Genomic DNA, 17,567 nt, shown 5'->3' with positions numbered 1-17,567 from the left:
AAGGGGCCTTATTACAGGATCATGAGTCTCATAAGAACAAGCAGAGCAGATTGCATGGTTATCCGCTGTCGTTAGGTGATGATGTCTTGCTCCGCTCGCGACATCCAGGTAAACCATCTTTGACATATGAACCTCAGCCGTTGCAGGTGGTCAACATTAAAGGATGGTCACAGCCTGGTGTGGACAGAATACAGCAACTAGAAATTCTTGTTTCTTGGTCCGTCAAGAGAGGGAGAGGAAATGTGCTCCCCAGGACCTATGGGGAACGATGATGAAGTTGGACTGCAAGAAATGGATGCAGGAGTTATTCCCGGTTTCAAAGGTGGGGGAGAAGTCTGTCCACAGGAACGACATAGCTCTGAACTTGCACGCTTTTGGCGGGTGTCACGCGCCTTCTGAAGAGCGGGCTCACCCGCCAAGCCTCCTGCTTGCCCATTCATTTCAATGGGCTCTCACCCGTCAAAAACAAAATCGGGTGTTTTCACCCACCTTTGCGACAGAAATGGTTGAGAGCTATGGGAACGAGTAGAATGGAGATGCCACCGCGAGCGTCCAGAGGCCGGCCTATTTGGCCAATTGTGTGGTGGATGGCTGAGCATTCCTGAAGAATGTTTAACATAATTTTGGGTTGATGCTGTACAATACACCTGTTGTATTATATTGGTTAATGTTATGAAAAAGGAGGATTGCTGTGTCTCCAAGACCGGCGGCGGCTGACACGTCAGTGCGCCAAGGTAATACGTTGGCAGTGCACAAGCAGAGACTGTGACGAGGACTACTTTGCCTTTTTATTAGAAGCGGCTTGGGATGACAAACCCCCCCAACAATCAACACTCACACAATTTTTTCATCACCAATCCAACAATGCTCATCCCACACACATCAGACCTCTCATTCCATGGCACAAAATAGTGTGCTGAGAACTGGCAAGATGCCAGATATGTATTGAGCACATCAAATGGTGCACAAAAAACACACACTAGCAATTATGAAAGAAAATGTTTTATTCTAAACACGTTAGGCACCTTATAATGGGATTACAGTTTTGAGCTTCTAAATGTTGATGGCACTATTAGCCATTTTTGAAAAGCGCCACGAAGCAACCATAAAACGTTTTCGGTGCCTTGTCGAATCTAGAGGTGGCATTTCATGTTGTGCCTGACACGAAGATGGCGGCCGCACAACCGAAGAGTAGCCGTAACCTACGGAGAATTACGAAACGAAGCGCGCCCCTTCTGGAGGAAAACCTGTGCACGCGCGCCATGAACGCGCATCGCATCATGTGCTGCTCTGCTGGCCAATAACATTCGGCGGCGAGATTCTAGGAGTGGGGTTGAATGCGCGTGCACGAGGGAGACGGGGATTGACGGAAACGGCGCGGCGGGGCAAGGAGGCAAGCAGTGATCAAGAAGATACGGAGTCGGAACTGAAAGAGTGATCACAACCCAACCTCGTTTGAGTCTTCACCGACACCAATAGCGCACCCGTCTCCGCCCGCTATAATCAAGCGCCATGTCTGATGAGAAGGCTAAGGTGAGCGCTTTGTAGTGTAGGGGTAGTCGGTGACCGCGCTCCGCTATGGTGTGACGCACTTGGTTCGCGCGCCGATGCTAGGTAGTGTTTTAACTCACCTAGGATTCTAATGCAAGGCAAGGCCCGTGGTGAAAGGGGCGGGGGCCGAAACCCGACTCTAAGCGAAACACGGGGGGCGGTGCTCAAGAGAGGCGCCAAGGCTGCTCTTTTATGCGAGTAGGCCGCGCGCGCGCAGTGTTTGGCTCTTTAGTTAAAGGTTTGGCTCCTGCGGCTTTCCGTCCACTTGCAGTACTTCCCGTGCTCCTCCCCCTGCGCGCCTTTTCCTTTGCCAGTTCTGGAGATGCGAGAGCCTGAAGCCATGCAGGTGAGACTGGCGCGGCGGCCTTGTGTTTGTTTGGTCTTTATTTTGTACTTGTCAAGGAGTATTGCCGTACACAGCTATGGACACCTGAGGTGCGATCCTTACGTTGACTGTGAGTGTTCATTTGCGCGCATGTTTGCCCTTTGGGCGTGCCCCCGTGTTATTGTGGCCGTGTGCCGATTGCGCGTTTTGGCGATCTTATTTCGCATCACTTTATTTCCACCAGGCTTCAACTAGATTCACAAAATGACTGCCTTGGTGCTTTGCTCTCATGGACTGTTGAGTGGACCCGTCACTCGCCTCCGTTCGTTAGTGTCCTATATACCGTCACGTCTTTTTTCTTGCTGTCTGATTTTATCCATCGGAGGTGATTATTGGATACCGAAGCTTGAGCCTCATTACTTCATTACTCTACTGGTTGAGTGTGTAGTCGTGACTTGGCTTTCTTCATGGTCTGTTTGGACTTGTCACAGTAAGGCTAGCTTCACGGGGTCTTGACCCTGATGGGTTATACACCGTGCATGCCCTCTTTCCCCAATTACCAGTGACCACCATACCATTAATGTCAAGTATCGCAAGATGTTTAACCGCCATCTACTGATGATCTTGCGCACTCAATTTCTTTTTAAAAGCTCAGAAGCAATGTGTTTCTTCTATTTTTCCGGCATGTTATGGTTCTTCTAAGCACCAAGTAACCCGCTTGACCTTTACAGCTAATTTCGGGATCTGCTCCATAAATATCACTGCTCTGCACTCGTCTTCCTTTGCAATTAAAGGAATGCACTGTGACTGCTCGTGATCGGAAGTGCTTGGTTGTACGCTGATATCGGGGAGGTAGGACGGTTTGCTTGGCTAGCTTGCGTCTTTGCGAAATATGAATCTGCGGCGTACACATAACATTCTTGTATTTTTCCCATTTTCTGCCCTTTATGATGATGGCGTTGATAACTATGTATTCTCCATAAACACCTCTGAGATGCAAAGTATTTTATTGCCTTCCGTTTTGTTACAGGAAGGAGTGAAAACGGAGAATGACCACATTAACCTAAAGGTAGCTGGCCAGGATGGATCTGTGGTCCAGTTTAAAATTAAGCGATTAACGCCACTCAACAAGTTAATGAAAGCCTACTGTGACCGACAGGTAACATTTGAACTTTGGAACCGAGGTTGTTGTAACGCATACATTTTTTTTTTCTCAAATGGAATTTACTTTGGTGTTATATGGTGGATATATGTTTAATTGGTTCTTTATAATGCGCTTAATACCGTACCTGAGTTTGGTTTCTAAGCTCAGATCTGGGGTTCGATCCTCTGTTGCTGTGCGTGGTCTTGCTAACAAGACCAACGCGTTGCCCCTGTGCTCTGGATCCGTCTGATTACTTTCGAACTTCTGTACTTCCACCCAGCCAATTTGCATTACCATTGTCCTCCAAGAAGTGTCTGCCGAGGAATGTCACAAAGCTGAAATGGAGTTTGGTCATATCTATTGCTTTGACACCAGATGAGAAATTAATTCCACTGGTTATTTGACATTTATGGCTGTTCTAAATCTCTATTGAAGCCTGGAAACTGCAGCTTGAGAGCCTTAAGTAACAACACCCAAGATGATGCCTGTTGTCCTCACAAATAACTTCTCCAAGTATTGTTGGCTTTGGAAGAGCCCTAGGGCAGAGCCAACTAAATGGGTGTAAAGTCAACAGGTAGCTAGCTACCTTACCGGGCCATAGGCCAAAGATCCTGAGTCTGACGTCCTCTACTCGCCTGGGTACTGGGAATCTAGTTCTCCCCAGCTGGAGGACTAACCGGGGAACTGTCTACAGCATGGATGCACAGCTTTGTGCATGAGGGCCTATTGTACCACAAAAGTCACATAAAGCGAGGACAGACTATATGGGGATAAGCATGACGGTATGGGGGTTGGCGAACGCATTTGAGTAAATGTATAAAACGTGGCTTTTTCAGGTCGGACTTTTATTAATACTTTTTTTACACTGTAATCTGGATACATCACCTTGTAATGGCTTTGCCACCTTTCTTATATTGTGGAATGTCAATCATTTTTTCAATAGAAATAAAACTGCAGATATCCTGATGTAGACATAAAATCTGTTTAGGCCAGGCTACACTTAATTATGAAACTCTGGTGACTGTTGGGGGCATAACGGAGGTTTGACTGGTGGGGTCATAACTAAGGATAGCACAGGGGTAACGCCTTGGTCTTGTAAGCAAGACAAAGCAGAGGCTCGAATCCGTGCTTGGGAACCGAACTCGGGTATGGTATAAAGCTTGTTATAAAAAACAATTAAATTAAAATAATGTCCTGAAGGGCACGTGTGCTATGTTGTGCACTGCTGTTCTTCAGGTAGACTTAACACAATCCTGCTTGCTAAATTCACGCTCCTATAACACTGAGCTTTGTAGAGCATATATTTTTAGTCTTGTTAAGTTAACCATTTTTAGGCCTGTGAAGCTACTCTTAACCTTTTCTTCTCCAGCACATATACCTATAGCTGTCTTATAAAATGGTAGGAAATCCATTTTAACTGGGTGTACGTTTTTTAGTGATTGTATTTACCAGTAGTGTTGAACGTGCTTGTGTTTTAACGAATAGTACATTTCTGTACTTTCTTCTGTTCCTTAAGAGCTCGAGCTCTTATTTTGTATCATTAGGTGTGCCACAATATAAGCATCACACTCTAACAAATCAATGATAATATTAAAGTAACTATAAATCTCATACAATATCAAAATACAAGTAAACTTACTTTACCCCTGAATGACATTTCCGTCTACTGAATCATTTCATATCGTAATTAAACAGCCATTTTAACTGTAACCAATAATTTACCACAACCAAACATATTACCATTAGTAGTTGGCTACTAACTGTATCCTTTGCCAGCAGAAACGTTTGCTAATTTAAAAAAAAAAACTTGGATCAGGCATAAAGTAATTAATAACAGTAACATTGCATAGTAACCATATGCCACTGCACAAGTAAGTGTTTTAAGTTTCCAGAATGTATTGTTTACATATTGGGACAGTTCTTTCTTGTGGAATTCTCATCTTTGGGCCAATCACTTCTAAAATATCCAGCTTCTTAATTCTGAATAACATAAAATGCCCTCTTATCTTGGAAACTACTTAACAAGGTTCCTAATGACTGTTTCGACAGTCAAAGTTTCGAGTGACAAAAGTTCCGACATAAGTGTCGAAAAAAGTTTAAACTTTTTTATTTTTATGGGGGTCCCACCAAACCCTTTTTTAAAAAAAAAAAAAACACTTATTGAACTATACTAAAAATAAACCCTTTAATATTAAAAACAATTCAAAACTTTTTTTTCTCTACTTTTGTTGTTCGACTTATTCGAAACTTTGCCTGGACACCAATTAACAAGCATATCCCACCCTCCAGAGTCTAAGCCATACTGTGAATTACCCCACCCATGAGTTTGGCCAACAGTGTAAACTGGTTGCATCTTGCAGTTGGCTTTGCAGAAACCGTCACCTTCTGAAAAAAACGATGATTACAAATTTATTTTAGCAAGCATTTAAAATGAGCTTGTGCCAGTACTAACATTTGGCATTGCAGATGCCCCTGACGCCGATATAGCATTTGAGCCTGCGCTTGATATGTAGCCCCCACTGGATCCTTCATGCACTATTATGTAAGGTATTGTCGCTGGCATTTGTAGGGCATTTGAGGAGGCATCTGGCAGCAACTGAACATGCGAGGCATAACATGTAATTTGGTGACTGTACCATACGTAGGAGACATTTGGCATTTCTCCAGTATTGTAAAGCAGTGCATTCTATCGCAGCACCTGCAAAACATAATTTATTTGCACAATTTATTCACTAGCCGGTCATGTGGCATTATCAGCGCTTTAAATATTCTCCCCTCCCATCTGTGGCCCTCTTCTTTAAAATTATTTTGTTCGTCCTTTTTAGCAGCAACCAGTCAACAAACCCCCCCCCCCCCCCCACCCCCCTCCTCTGAGAGGCAGAGCAGGTTTATTTACGACCTGCCCTATCGTGAAGTTGATGATGCACTTTACCACTTTAGCAAGTGGTAAACTCTGGAGGCAGCCCCCTTATCCACTGCTGCTCTGAATTGAGGTCGGGGCAGGGGCAAGGTGCCACAGCAAATAGTTGGAAAGGACCGCAAGTGGCCTGGGACCGCTAAAAGGAAATGTTCTTGCTTGGAAGAAGTCTGCTGAGGCAGGTTGTTAATTTGGTGGACCCGCAGGTTTCGTTTTTTGTTTTTTTCTGGAGATGTTTGTATGCGACTATAAAATACATCAATTCTTGCAAGCAAGTTATTCTTTTTGTCCCTTGTGATGGGTGGTTGATCAGGGTCTACGTTAGAAATTCTACACCAGTTCCTTTTTTCAGGAACCCAGTGTCTGGAAAAAGCCCTAGCAGCTGCTTCTGCCACCCGCAAACAACTTTTACTGCTGCCCCGAAGGACAATGGTCTGCATACTGACATTGCCTTTTTGGCCCTTTTTCTGTTTCGGGGTAACCAGGCTATTGTTGCCACAAGTCCATGGCAGTATTCGGGTTTCTGATCGCAGTTATTCTGCTACACGTGTTGGCACAGCTTCAGTGACAGATTGGTCCTCTCCTTTACTCAGCAATGTGGAGTGGAGATCCTGTGTAAGTTGCTCAGCTATGTGGTGCTACCACACCACATAGTTCTGAAGAAATAAATGGCTGCTAAAATGAATTTTGAGCTCTGTGAAGATCTAGCACCCAACTAGGAGTCTAGCGTGGGCACCAGTGACACATTTACAATAAAGTTGACATGGCCAATAGAACAGCACTTCCTCATATGTATTTATTTCATAACCAATTTTGATAAATGTCGTTCAGTTTTTGATGTTGGTGTTTTTGTTCGTTTTCGCAGTCTCGCCATACAAAAGGCTTGCCAGATTTATTATGTGACACTGCGTATGTCACACCATGTCGGGGCATGTGGTGTTCTTTTGGACACAGTGGGAAGCATGGGGGGGGAAATGAGCGTGGTACGGGCCGAGGTGTGAAAATTATCGGACTGCATGCTGCAATTTTTTTGGCACAGGCTGCAGAGAAAAGCATCAACAGCGAGAGGAGAGCACTTCTTCTTTACATGCCCTGGTCGTGGTTATTTGGCACTGCCCGGCTTTGGCCCAGAGTGCACGAAAGCTTGCATTCAGCGAGAACATCAGAATTAAGCACGCGGCACCAGAAGTGACGATACTGAATGATTGGCTTTTCAATCCTCACACTCCGTGACTGGTTGAATTAAATTGGAGGTCACAAGACGATGTTCAGCAGAAGTTTTCTTACAGCCGGGCTGGATTTAATTATTTGATTACTGTCTGGTAGATTGCCTTTGGAGAGGGAGAAGTTAGAGGTCTGCCCGCGCCCTGAGTGAGACCATGACCCATTAATTATTGGCTAGATCTTGGCGCTGCTGCTTACAGGAATAAAGCCTTCTGATTTAAAATGTAAAAATATGGTGATGGCTAATTGACAAAACTACCCAAAGGCAGGGTGGCTGAGATTTTGGAAATCGCTCGGCCGGCAACGGATGCATTTCTGTCACATCCATCTGCAGAGGATCCTGTTGCCCCTGTAAGGGCTAGCGAGAAATCGCTGACCTTAACGGCCGGACTGTGCAGCCATCCGGCTACCCCATTGCCAAGATACGGTATAAGGGGGTACGCAGGGGCTCACCCAGACTCCCAGTGGTTCGATACAGAATGTCATAGGGCCATGTTTGCCGTATGGCTTAATGCCAGAACTAATAACAGCAGGTGCCAGGTATGCGCCAAGAGGGTATACAACATTTTTGAGCTTAAAGAAAAAAAAATAGTATTTGCAGTGGGGAAAACTAGAAGCCACGATCTGTGATGAAGATATTTGTGACTTGGTGGCATGTGGCTTCTGGGAAGGTGCTTACGTCTGTCTTATTAGTTTGAGTGGGCTGAGCATTTCAAGACTATTATGCTTGATGAAGATTTAATACCCCCGTTAACATCTAAGGTTGATATTGATCTTAACTTCTTACTGGATTAGGCGGAGAAAGCCATTATGGATAGCCAACCAGGCAAGGCATCTGACCCGGAGGATATTGGATCCGAAATGTATAGGTGGTTCTTGGACTGGTAGTTACTAGTTTTGTTAAAAAACTTCAATGCAATTGCTGCCTCACCAATGATCCCCTGTTCCTGGTCTCTTAAAACCAATCTTCCAAAAAGGCTTGAGGCTGGATCCTCATTGGTACCAGCCCATCTATTTATTGGATTGTGGTTAAAACATCTATATTGTCTTCTGTTGAGACTTGAGCTATGGGTGGAGGAAAACAAGGCTTGGTTTAGCTTAGTTTATTTGCTTGTATAGCGCGCCGAACCCGGAGGTATCTGGGCGCTTTTACTAGTATACAACACAAAGGCTGGTAGTATTACCAGGATAAGACATGAACTTTACTGACAAGGGTAGACAAAGTGCAGTGCATAGCAATAAGGACACCAGACTTGTGGTACAGATCAAGTCACATATTTACATAAAATTTACAGTACACATTATATTTTACAGTTACAGTAAGACTTAGTGGACAGAAGTTAATACGATACTAGGCGATAACAAATGATTCTGCATAGGACCTTAAAAGATAATCACAAGTTTTGTGTATCTAGCCTAAGGAGCTTTTAGTGTCAGTGATAGAGCATTAGTTAGCCTAGAGAAAAAGCCAGAATTTTACCTGGTTCCTGAAGGATCGATCTGCTCTTAGTGCAGGAGGGCATAGTATTCCAAGTCTTGCTGCCAGCAGTGGGAAGCTAGCACCACCAGCTTTAATCCGTTTGAATTTAGGGATGTCGAGGCATTGGGCATAATTGGCTCTGGTGGGTCTAGAAGGCACCTATTTATCGACCAGGTACTTGGGTGCGTAGTTTGTCAGACATTTGTGGGTGATCATTAGGGTTCTGAATGTGATCCTGTCTTGGATTGGGATCCAGTTGGTGTTGAGTGTAGTATGTGAAATATGGTTGGAAGGTGGACTGTTTAGGGCCGCTCTAAGGGCATTGTTTTACAACACTTGTTGGTTTAAATTTGGTTGGCTAGTGCCTAAATATAGGGTATTGCAATAGTCCAGTTTAGAGAGTGTGTGCCTTTGCCAATGTGATGCAATTGTTAGTCATTCTACATGCGTTTATAGGTTTGGACGTTGATGCTGTTTCTTTTTCTGGAAAGAGATTAGATGGAGTCGAGAAACTTCAAGCGCATTGGCATCCCTATCTACTTGTATTGTTTCCATCGATGTTGAAGGAGGTATATTGGGGGACTAGCTTGTTGAGTCTCGGCCTGGAGCCGATTAGCAGTATCTCTGTATTAGACAAAGGCCATGTTTGGCCATACTAGCTTGAATTGTGCTGTAAATTTCATTTAAAAGTAGTGAATCTTTGTCATATGTTCCTGAAAGTGTGATAAGAACTTGCATATCGTCCGCATAATTTGTGTAGGATACGCCAAGGCCGTCTAGGTGGTCATAGGAGCTTTGTGAATGTTATACAGGGTTGGTGAGAGACAGGATCCATGTGGGACTCAAGTGATTGGGGAGGGTTTTGCGGCTGCAGTGGGGGAGGAAACGCCTTCATGGTTCTGAGAAATGAGTGGGCAAAGGCGGCTGCTTTGGAGGAGAAGGAAGCTGTTTACTTTTGTGTATTTATTTGGTAATGCGCATCAAACCCTTAGTAACTGGGCGCAACAGGATAAGTATACTTGGGTTTAGTTACAACACATACAATGAGTACAACACACAATACATGAGCATTGATGTTCAGTTCTCAGGGCTAGGGGGCGTGCATTCCAAGTTGTGGCTGCTTTTACTGGGAAGCTGGAGCCGCCCACTTTAGTTCGCTTTAATCTAGGAATCTCTAGAAGGTGGGCATTGGTTGATCTGGTTGGACGTGTTGGGGTTTTCCTATTTATTCTGTGAGATATGGGGGTGCTATGTTGTTCAGGCACTTGGAGGTAGGTAAGTGATACTGTTTTAAGGAGGATCCTGTCGTTTATTTTTAGCCAGTGGTAATTTCCTCTGAATTTGGAGATGTGCTCTCTGTTAGGAATATTCAAAGCTGCTCTCAGTGCGTTGTTTTGTAGCCTTTGCTTTTTTATCTAGGATGTATTTGTTAGCACCTAGGTATAAGGCGTTGCAGTAGTCTAATTTAGCAATTGGTGCATTAGCAAGAGTGATGCAGCTGGCTTCTGACACAAATGGTCTACCGGCTCTGATACGTTTACAGGTATAGGCAGTTGAAGATGCAAGGGAGTTGACTTGTTTCTTGAGTGTTAAGGTAGTCGCGGTAGAAACCTAGTGTTTTTACCTCGGGCATCACGCGTTACCATAAATGTTGAACGCAGTGTAGCTGGAGCAAAGTTTTATTTATTTTAGTTATTATTTTTTTAGTAGTAAGATGCGTGGTTAATATATTATGGTCAACTAAATCACACACTGCCGATAAGACGAGTGGGGGTGGGGGGGGAGTAAAGCCTGTTTGCTGAAGGCCCAAACGATTATTGTTTTTGAGGTAATTTTGTATCTGGGTGTAGGCTGCTTGATGTAGTATTTTCAGGAGAAAGGGTACGGGTGATATAGGGTTATAATTAGTAGGAATTTGAAGGTCAAGGTTAGGTTTTTTTGATGAGGCATGACCCAAACATCAAGATTTTTGGGGACAGTGCACGGGGCAAAAGTAGAGTTAATGAAGGCGGTGATGAAAGGAACGAGATCCTTTTCTCCCTCTTATGATAGTAGCAGGGCAGATGTTGCCTGGACGGCTTAGGGCTTGCCATGATCGCTTCGACCTCTTTAGGTGTGACGTGGATAAATTCAAAAGGAGTGCATGCATTGGCGGTTGAAGGGTAGGGGTGGCTGCCCATAGGGGCCCTCCCCCAAAAGTGGTATTCAATGCTGTATTGAAACCCATTGATATAAATGACAGGCAGGAGTATAGAGGAGGGAGCCGGGCCCGCCTCACAAGGGACAGTGAGGAGGCGAATCGCAGCGTAAAGTGGCGGACGCAGAGTCGCTGGGAGGGGCCGCCAGGCGGAGTGCGCTGCCCGCGGCCCTAGGAAGCAAAAGGAGAACCCCATTTATCAGGCTGGATTCAGGAAGGGGTTCTCTACAGCGGACCATGTGTTTGTACTTTTGACTATCCTAGACCAATATGTAGGGATAAGAAGAGGTGTAGCCTTCCTGTATCTAGCCAAGGCCTTTGATTTCTATTGAACACCCTTTATTATGGGCTACATTTAAGAGGCTGGGGTTCCATCTCCACTAATCCAGCTGTTTGTATGTTTGTACTCGGATGCTAAGGCCTTGGTTAGAGCTGAGTCCAGTGCAGGGGCCGCAAGCAAATAAAGGAGTGCATCAGGACTGCCAGTTTTTATCTGATATATTTATATATTTTTTTTTTTAATTTCTTTTACACCACCGTTTCATCCCATGGGGTTTTAAATCCCTTTTTATTGTAGTACTTCTAGACCTGACCCCTAACGGGCTTGCCTGCAGCCTTGCCTATGCATCGCATTATTTTAAAACCTTAAGTCTAAAAATAAGTTAAAAGAAAATAAAGATCACTGTGCTTGGTTTAAAGAAAACAACTTTAAATGGGGTATAGCAATGGTCAAAAGTGTGGTGGATTCTTATTATTTGGGTGTATATTTGCCAGCAGCAGTGGGTGGTCTGCCCAAATAGCAATGGTGGAAAGTCTTTAGCTAACTGTCCCTGTCACAAAATTTCCCCGCATATCAGTCTGTCTTGCCTAGAGGCAGTCCAGCACCAAAATGCTAGGCAATTCAATTGCTGATGTGCAGGGAAATTTCTTCTCTGTGAAAGGGACAGTGAGCTAAAGTGTTTGTACAGTCTCTTCCAGGGTTTATTCACCCATGAACAGGTCTTTGGGCTGTGTTCGTGCTGGTAGAGAGATTCCCAGACCCCCCTTGGTTTTGTTTTTAAAAAGCCCCTAGGTTTGATGCCCAGCACGCCGGGAACTCCTTGCTTTTGAGACTGGGGTCTCTAGGCTGAATTTAGGTGTTTTGAATGTAAGAGGAGCTAAAAAAGGCAGAGGTGTATGTCATATCCTTGGTATAAAGACTGTGGTAGTCTATGCAAGACGTGGGGAATCTGCTTTGAGGAATTGAGAAGTCGGGCAATTTCTAAACCTCAATTATCCATAGAAGCCTGGAGGAGACCTTTTGTTGCAATAAAAAGCGTGGATAAGCTAACTTCAGTGAACATTTTGAGCAATGACCCGCCTGAATGTTCTACCTTTTGAGGGCTCGGAAGAAATGGCTGTTTAACAAGTGGTGCACATGTGGTTGCAGGTCTGAGGAGGTTTTAGCTCACTTGTCTGTCCCAATCCTTTGGATCTGAGACGCTCATGGTTGAAAAAGCACTTTATTGCTAATAACATCCGGCATGTCCCATGAAATTTGCTCTCATATGTAGATGTGTATTTTATTAATGATTTATGTAATTATAGTGTTGAAGCTTTTAAATGTTTGGCGAGGAAATTGTTTTTATATTCAATTATTTTGTGCTGTAGCATGTACTTTGTATCCATTTAGTGGTGAAAACTGAGATAAGTGCTAACTAACTACATGTCACTGACGGATGACACTGGCTATCCGTATTGTGTTTTTGTTTCTGTGAAGGCCTTTTAGCAGCTATGATATGCCGTTCATTTAGACCACAGCTCCAGCACACCTCATTCTCTCAATTTCAATTGTTGAACATCCTTGGTCTGACCACTTGTAAAACTGCTGTGCTTCAAAGTGATTTTATTGAATACCTTTTCAGAGGTACTTTATACCGAAACTAATATCGACAAAATCGGGCGGGGGTTACCACCCACCCAACAAGCCTCCCATTTCCCATTCCGTATCATTTTATCCATCAACCAGCTGCGGGAACTGCCAGGAAGGGCTAAGGTGACACCTGAAGGATTTACACCAAAGGGAGCAACTAGTAGTGAAGTGGGTGGTGCCTGGTATTGGGCTGTCTATGGGGTGGGCTTGGTGTTCTGTGAGATTCTCATTAAAACCTAATATTCTAGCCAGAAATAGTTATCACTGAGTGCTCACCTCAGTTAGTCATTAGATTAACTGAGTGCACCCAGAAGTATCGCCCCACCCAGCATTTGCTCACCTCACCCTGGCAGCTGGCCTCCTGCAACCCCCCTCGTCCCACAATGGCATTCTACAGCACACCGCTGTCAGTGGTCAAATACCTGGCCCCATGCTGTAAGCTTGCTCTTTTCGGGAGAGGGGTTGGTAGCAGAGGGCGTGCAAGGGGGTTGGGGGAGCGGGGGGGGGGATTGCCATTTGCCAAAAGAAGGGAATGCAATTTCATGCAAGTGGAATGTTTTCATCATAAATATTGTGTACGGTTTTGGGTTTCTATACCAATTCACAAAAAATATAGCAACCAAATGTTTTGTAGTAATATATCCTATTTCCAGCAGCAGCCAATATATTGTAGCATTTGTGTTCAGATTGGACAGCAGTACACTGTCGCTGATTTTCCTGTTTGGGATGAAGTTTAACTAAGCAGGTCTAAGGCAGAATTGGGTTTAGCAACCAGGATCCACCATCCCTTTTTGGTGGGCGGGGTTCTCTAGCTCCCAATGCCCCCTCTAGACTGGCCTTACTCTGCTGTTAGGCCTATCTTTCACTCGCACCCTGCATATCCCCCAAACTTGTTCACTCGTGCTCACTATACCTCCCTTACTCAACTCCCTCGCACTCTCTCCCGCCCCATCTTTATTCTTTACTCACAGCCTCACTCATAGGATGTCTTTGAGCTCGCTTTAATCCAACCTTGCCGTGAAACTTTGTGCTCAAAGTACCTGCCAGTGTTTTTTCAAAGCAGCCATGTGAGAGTTAATGGCTTAATTTGTATTTCTTAACCCCTGATTGGTGTACTAAAACCAGGTCTGCTTCAGCCGCTCAATTTATGAGCACCGTCTTTTCTGGTGTCTTGTGACAAACATTGCCAAATTACAATGATTTTGGCTAGTGTAGAAGTATTAGGCATTTGGCAAGTAACAAAAGCTGAAACTATTGGCATTGCCAAACTTATTTGATTAGCAATTTTGTACTGATATATACACACACATATATATAATTTGACTTATAAGCACCAACACATTGGTATAACAAGCACGCGCTCTCTTGTCCATATTTGGCAACAACCTTCATTGTCCACACTATCAAGTGGGGGGCACAGGAGGTTCAACATGATTACTTGAGACATGGGCCTGCACTCAGTGGAGTTCGGGTTATACCCCCAAAGACATATTGGGTGGCACACACACGCAGGAGAATCACTTGGAGTTCAGGATGCCCAGGCGGTTCAGAACAGGCGGGGTGTGGGGGCTGCCGGATAGCCCAACAGATTGCCGTACAATGCTCACATGTAATGCCAACAAGACTATTGCCACATCATGTAGAATAAGAGGGGAGGGACGCAAGTACCCCACTCCGGAGGCCTTCACCCTGTATCCATACATGGTGGCTTCTCGGTAGGGATGGAATTCAGCAGCGTTTCGGCCGCCTCCCAAAAGAGCTATTCCTTTCCTGAGTTGGTCAGGCTGGAGCAGATCCCCACCGTAACCCCACGGTCCAAGAAAGCTGCCTTTGCCGCATTTAACGCTTTTCTCTTCTTTTTGGTGGCTGGAGAAGGGCCTGGAAAGATTTTGTATTTTGTTTTTTATTTGTATAGTGCACCTGGCCCAAAGGCATGTGGGCGCATTTCTTACAAGGTTGCTGTTACATGAGTAGAACAAGAATATTTTATATACAATTGACCTGTACAACAGTTATTACATACCATTTGCATATAAAATAGAGGGGGCCCATAACAGAAGAGAGATAAAGTGGAGCACAAACGTAAGTTGTTGACGGTGTGTCTAGTAGCGGGTAGGGTGGTTCGGTGAGATGCAAGCCAGGTTTTGGTTTTTCTTCTGAAAGAATAGAATGAGGATTCGGATCTGAGATGGTTGGGTAGCAAGTTCCACAGCTTGGCGGCAAGCACCGGGAAGCTGCGGCCCCCTGCTTTCTGCAGCTTGAACCTGGGTAGTAGGAGGCAGTGAGCTTGGGCTTCTCTATGAGGGCGATCGGAGGAGATGGTTGTGAATCGGTTGGACAGGAATGTCAGTGCTGCTTTGGCCAGGCACTTAAGCGCAAGTGACAGTTTTCAGGGTGATTCTTCAGGTAATTGAGAGCCATTGTAAGCTTCGTCTGGTGTCGGATATATGATGCTTTCTTGGGATGTTTAAGGCTGCCCTAATAGTGTTTTTTACATAACTTTTAACTTATTTAGGTTTCGTTGGCTGGTCCCTAGATAGTGCGTTACAGTAGTTGAGTTTCAACGTAAGTGTTCTGGCCAGAGTGATGCAGTTGGCAGAGGTAAGGAACGGACGATAGGCAGTGATGTTTACAGGTGTAGACTGTGGATTTTATCATGGCATTAGTCTGGCTTGTAAGATAATACCAAGGGTTTTTGTGTCTTTGGATACCTTTATAATGTTGCCATCGTTGATGAAGGTATTAAAGGCAGGATCTAGTCAGTTAAGTCTGGGTTGGGATCCAAGGAGGAGCGGCTCTGTCTCATCGTCGTTAAGACAGAGCCTGTGTTGTGCCATCCAGGCCTAGATGACAAGATGGATATCATTTAGTGCTTTGGAGTCGGCTTTGGTCTCCCATGATCGGAATTAGTATTTGGATGTCATCTGTGTAATTGATGTCGATGACACCCAAATAGTCAAGAATATCAAAAAGGGGCTTGGGTAAACGCACTGTATAATGTTGGTGATACGCAAGATCTTTGGGAGACCAATACAGGATAGGTGATGGTTCAGCTGAGGCCTGAGGAGAGAAGACCCTCCTAAATCTATTCTCCAAGAACAATCTGATCCAGGTGGTGGCTTTGTCAGAGAACTGGCCAGTGGTTTTGAGATGTTGGCAAAGTATTTGATGGTTAACCAGCTCGAACGCAGCCGAGAGGTCCAGCAATAAGAGGGCCATCTTGTCTTTATCTTTAAGGTCTTCAGTTTGGGTTTTTAAGTCGATGCTTTTTCGGTTCCATGCCCGGGTCGGGAGCCGGATTGTCTGAGGACAAGGAGTTTATTCAATTCTAAATAGCCCTGGGTCTGCAGATAACCCGCCCTGTCTAAAAATGTTAGCAGGAAGGGAGTAGTAATTGCCCTGTATGTAGTTGGTGGGAGTACTTGGATCTAGTGAGGGTTTTTTGAGTAGGGGGAGGACCCAAGCATACTTGAGGTTGTTTGGCACAATGCCTGTATTGAACGAGGCATTTATTAGAGGAGTGATGAAGGGTGCTAATTCATTAGTAGCCTCCTTAATGATGGAAATGATTGGGGGGGGGGCTTGGCATGTGGTACCCTGGCAGTTGGGAGGGTTTAAGTCTGTGGATATTTTCTACCTCTTTAATAGTGAGTGGTGCCAAGTTAAATTTTTTCTGCGTGTGGTGTTGAGGGTCATGCGCTCTGGTTGGAATCCTATGCTGTGAGTCGGTTGCTAGACTGCATTTTTTGTTTTTATTTTGGTTTGTAGCATGCCAATTTGATCTAAGAGCATTTTGAATGTTGGGGCACCATGCTCTGTTTTTGGCACAGGTATCGGGGGAGCTGATGAATTCTTTCAATGTCTTGGAAGAGATCTTTAGTGCTCGACTTAGCTTGCAAGATACAATTGTTATAGGTGTTTTTTTGGCTTGGAAGATTGCCTCTTTATAATTCAGACATGGTAGTATGTCTGTCCTTGTTCGCAGCTGAAGGTGAGCTTTTCCAGCGGGCCTCAGCAGTTCTTTTCCTTGCGTAGTGTTCCAAGGTACGGTGTAAACCAGGAGTTGAGTGTGCTTGTGGTTTGGATTTTCGTAGTTTGAGTTGGGCAATGTTAATGGCATGGAGTATGGATTGATTATAAATGTCAACTAGGACTGCAGGGTCAGTGCACGATTCAGCAGCTTTGGTTGGTAAAGGTAGGATTAGTGAGATCAATTTCTCGCTCCTTCTGTCCCTTTTCTCATGATGATGGGAGGTGCAACGTTCTGGATGTTATAAGCATTGGTAATAGCATTGATATTAACGGTTCAGATCTGGTGATCTGACCAAGAGCATGGCATATTGGCCACTGTATTGATGCTATTGAGTTCAGCCAGTCAAGTATTCTACCTTTTGATGTGTAGGGTCCTGGATGAGATGGGAGAAGCCCAATTCTGTTATAGCGCTGGCAGTGTCTAGGGCTTTATGGTCATTGGCATCTTGGAAGCCGAGATTGAAGTCACCTAATAAGATGATTTGTGATTTGAGCTTGGTGTTGGCTGATAGGAGGGTGGTAATGTCTATGAATGTAGAGACTGGTCCAGGTGGCCTGCAGATGAGGTGCATGGTGATGGTTTGGGTAGATGAGACGGGTAATTTAACAGATAGTAATTCAGCTGATGGAATGTGCTGGTTAGGAATGGGTCTGAGTCCTAAGGAGCTTTTGGAGACGAGTCTCTATCGCATCTTGTGATGAAATAGCTGTTGGGGATGGCGAGTGAGTAATGGACCTGCAGCTGCATGAAGCTAGGTCTCAGTAATGGCTAAGAAGTCTAAGTT

General features: G+C 44.7%; 1 protein-coding gene across 2 annotated transcripts in view; it reads left to right on the top strand.

Annotated features, from left to right (window-relative positions):
* Window positions 1–1,242: 1,242 nt before the first annotated feature.
* Window positions 1,243–17,567, top strand: part of SUMO3 (small ubiquitin like modifier 3) — a 40,673-nt gene continuing 24,348 nt past the window's right edge. Inside the window, exons 1-2 of one of the 2 annotated variants that reach the window (XM_069615848.1) lie at window positions 1,243–1,533; window positions 2,907–3,035. In XM_069615848.1, coding sequence (XP_069471949.1) covers window positions 1,513–1,533; window positions 2,907–3,035 — 150 coding nt within the window. In that variant the 5' untranslated portion in view covers window positions 1,243–1,512. Of the gene's footprint in view, window positions 1,534–1,745; window positions 1,898–2,906; window positions 3,036–17,567 lie in introns of those variants that run through there. The other variant, XM_069615847.1, reaches the window with a different exon arrangement.

Source organism: Ambystoma mexicanum, chromosome 9 (assembly GCF_040938575.1).
Source record: "Ambystoma mexicanum isolate Mex_15411 chromosome 9, UKY_AmexF1_1, whole genome shotgun sequence".
NCBI lineage: Eukaryota > Metazoa > Chordata > Amphibia > Caudata > Ambystomatidae > Ambystoma > Ambystoma mexicanum.
Note: the sequence above shows the minus strand (reverse complement) of the source record. Positions and strands in the feature narration are given on the sequence as shown.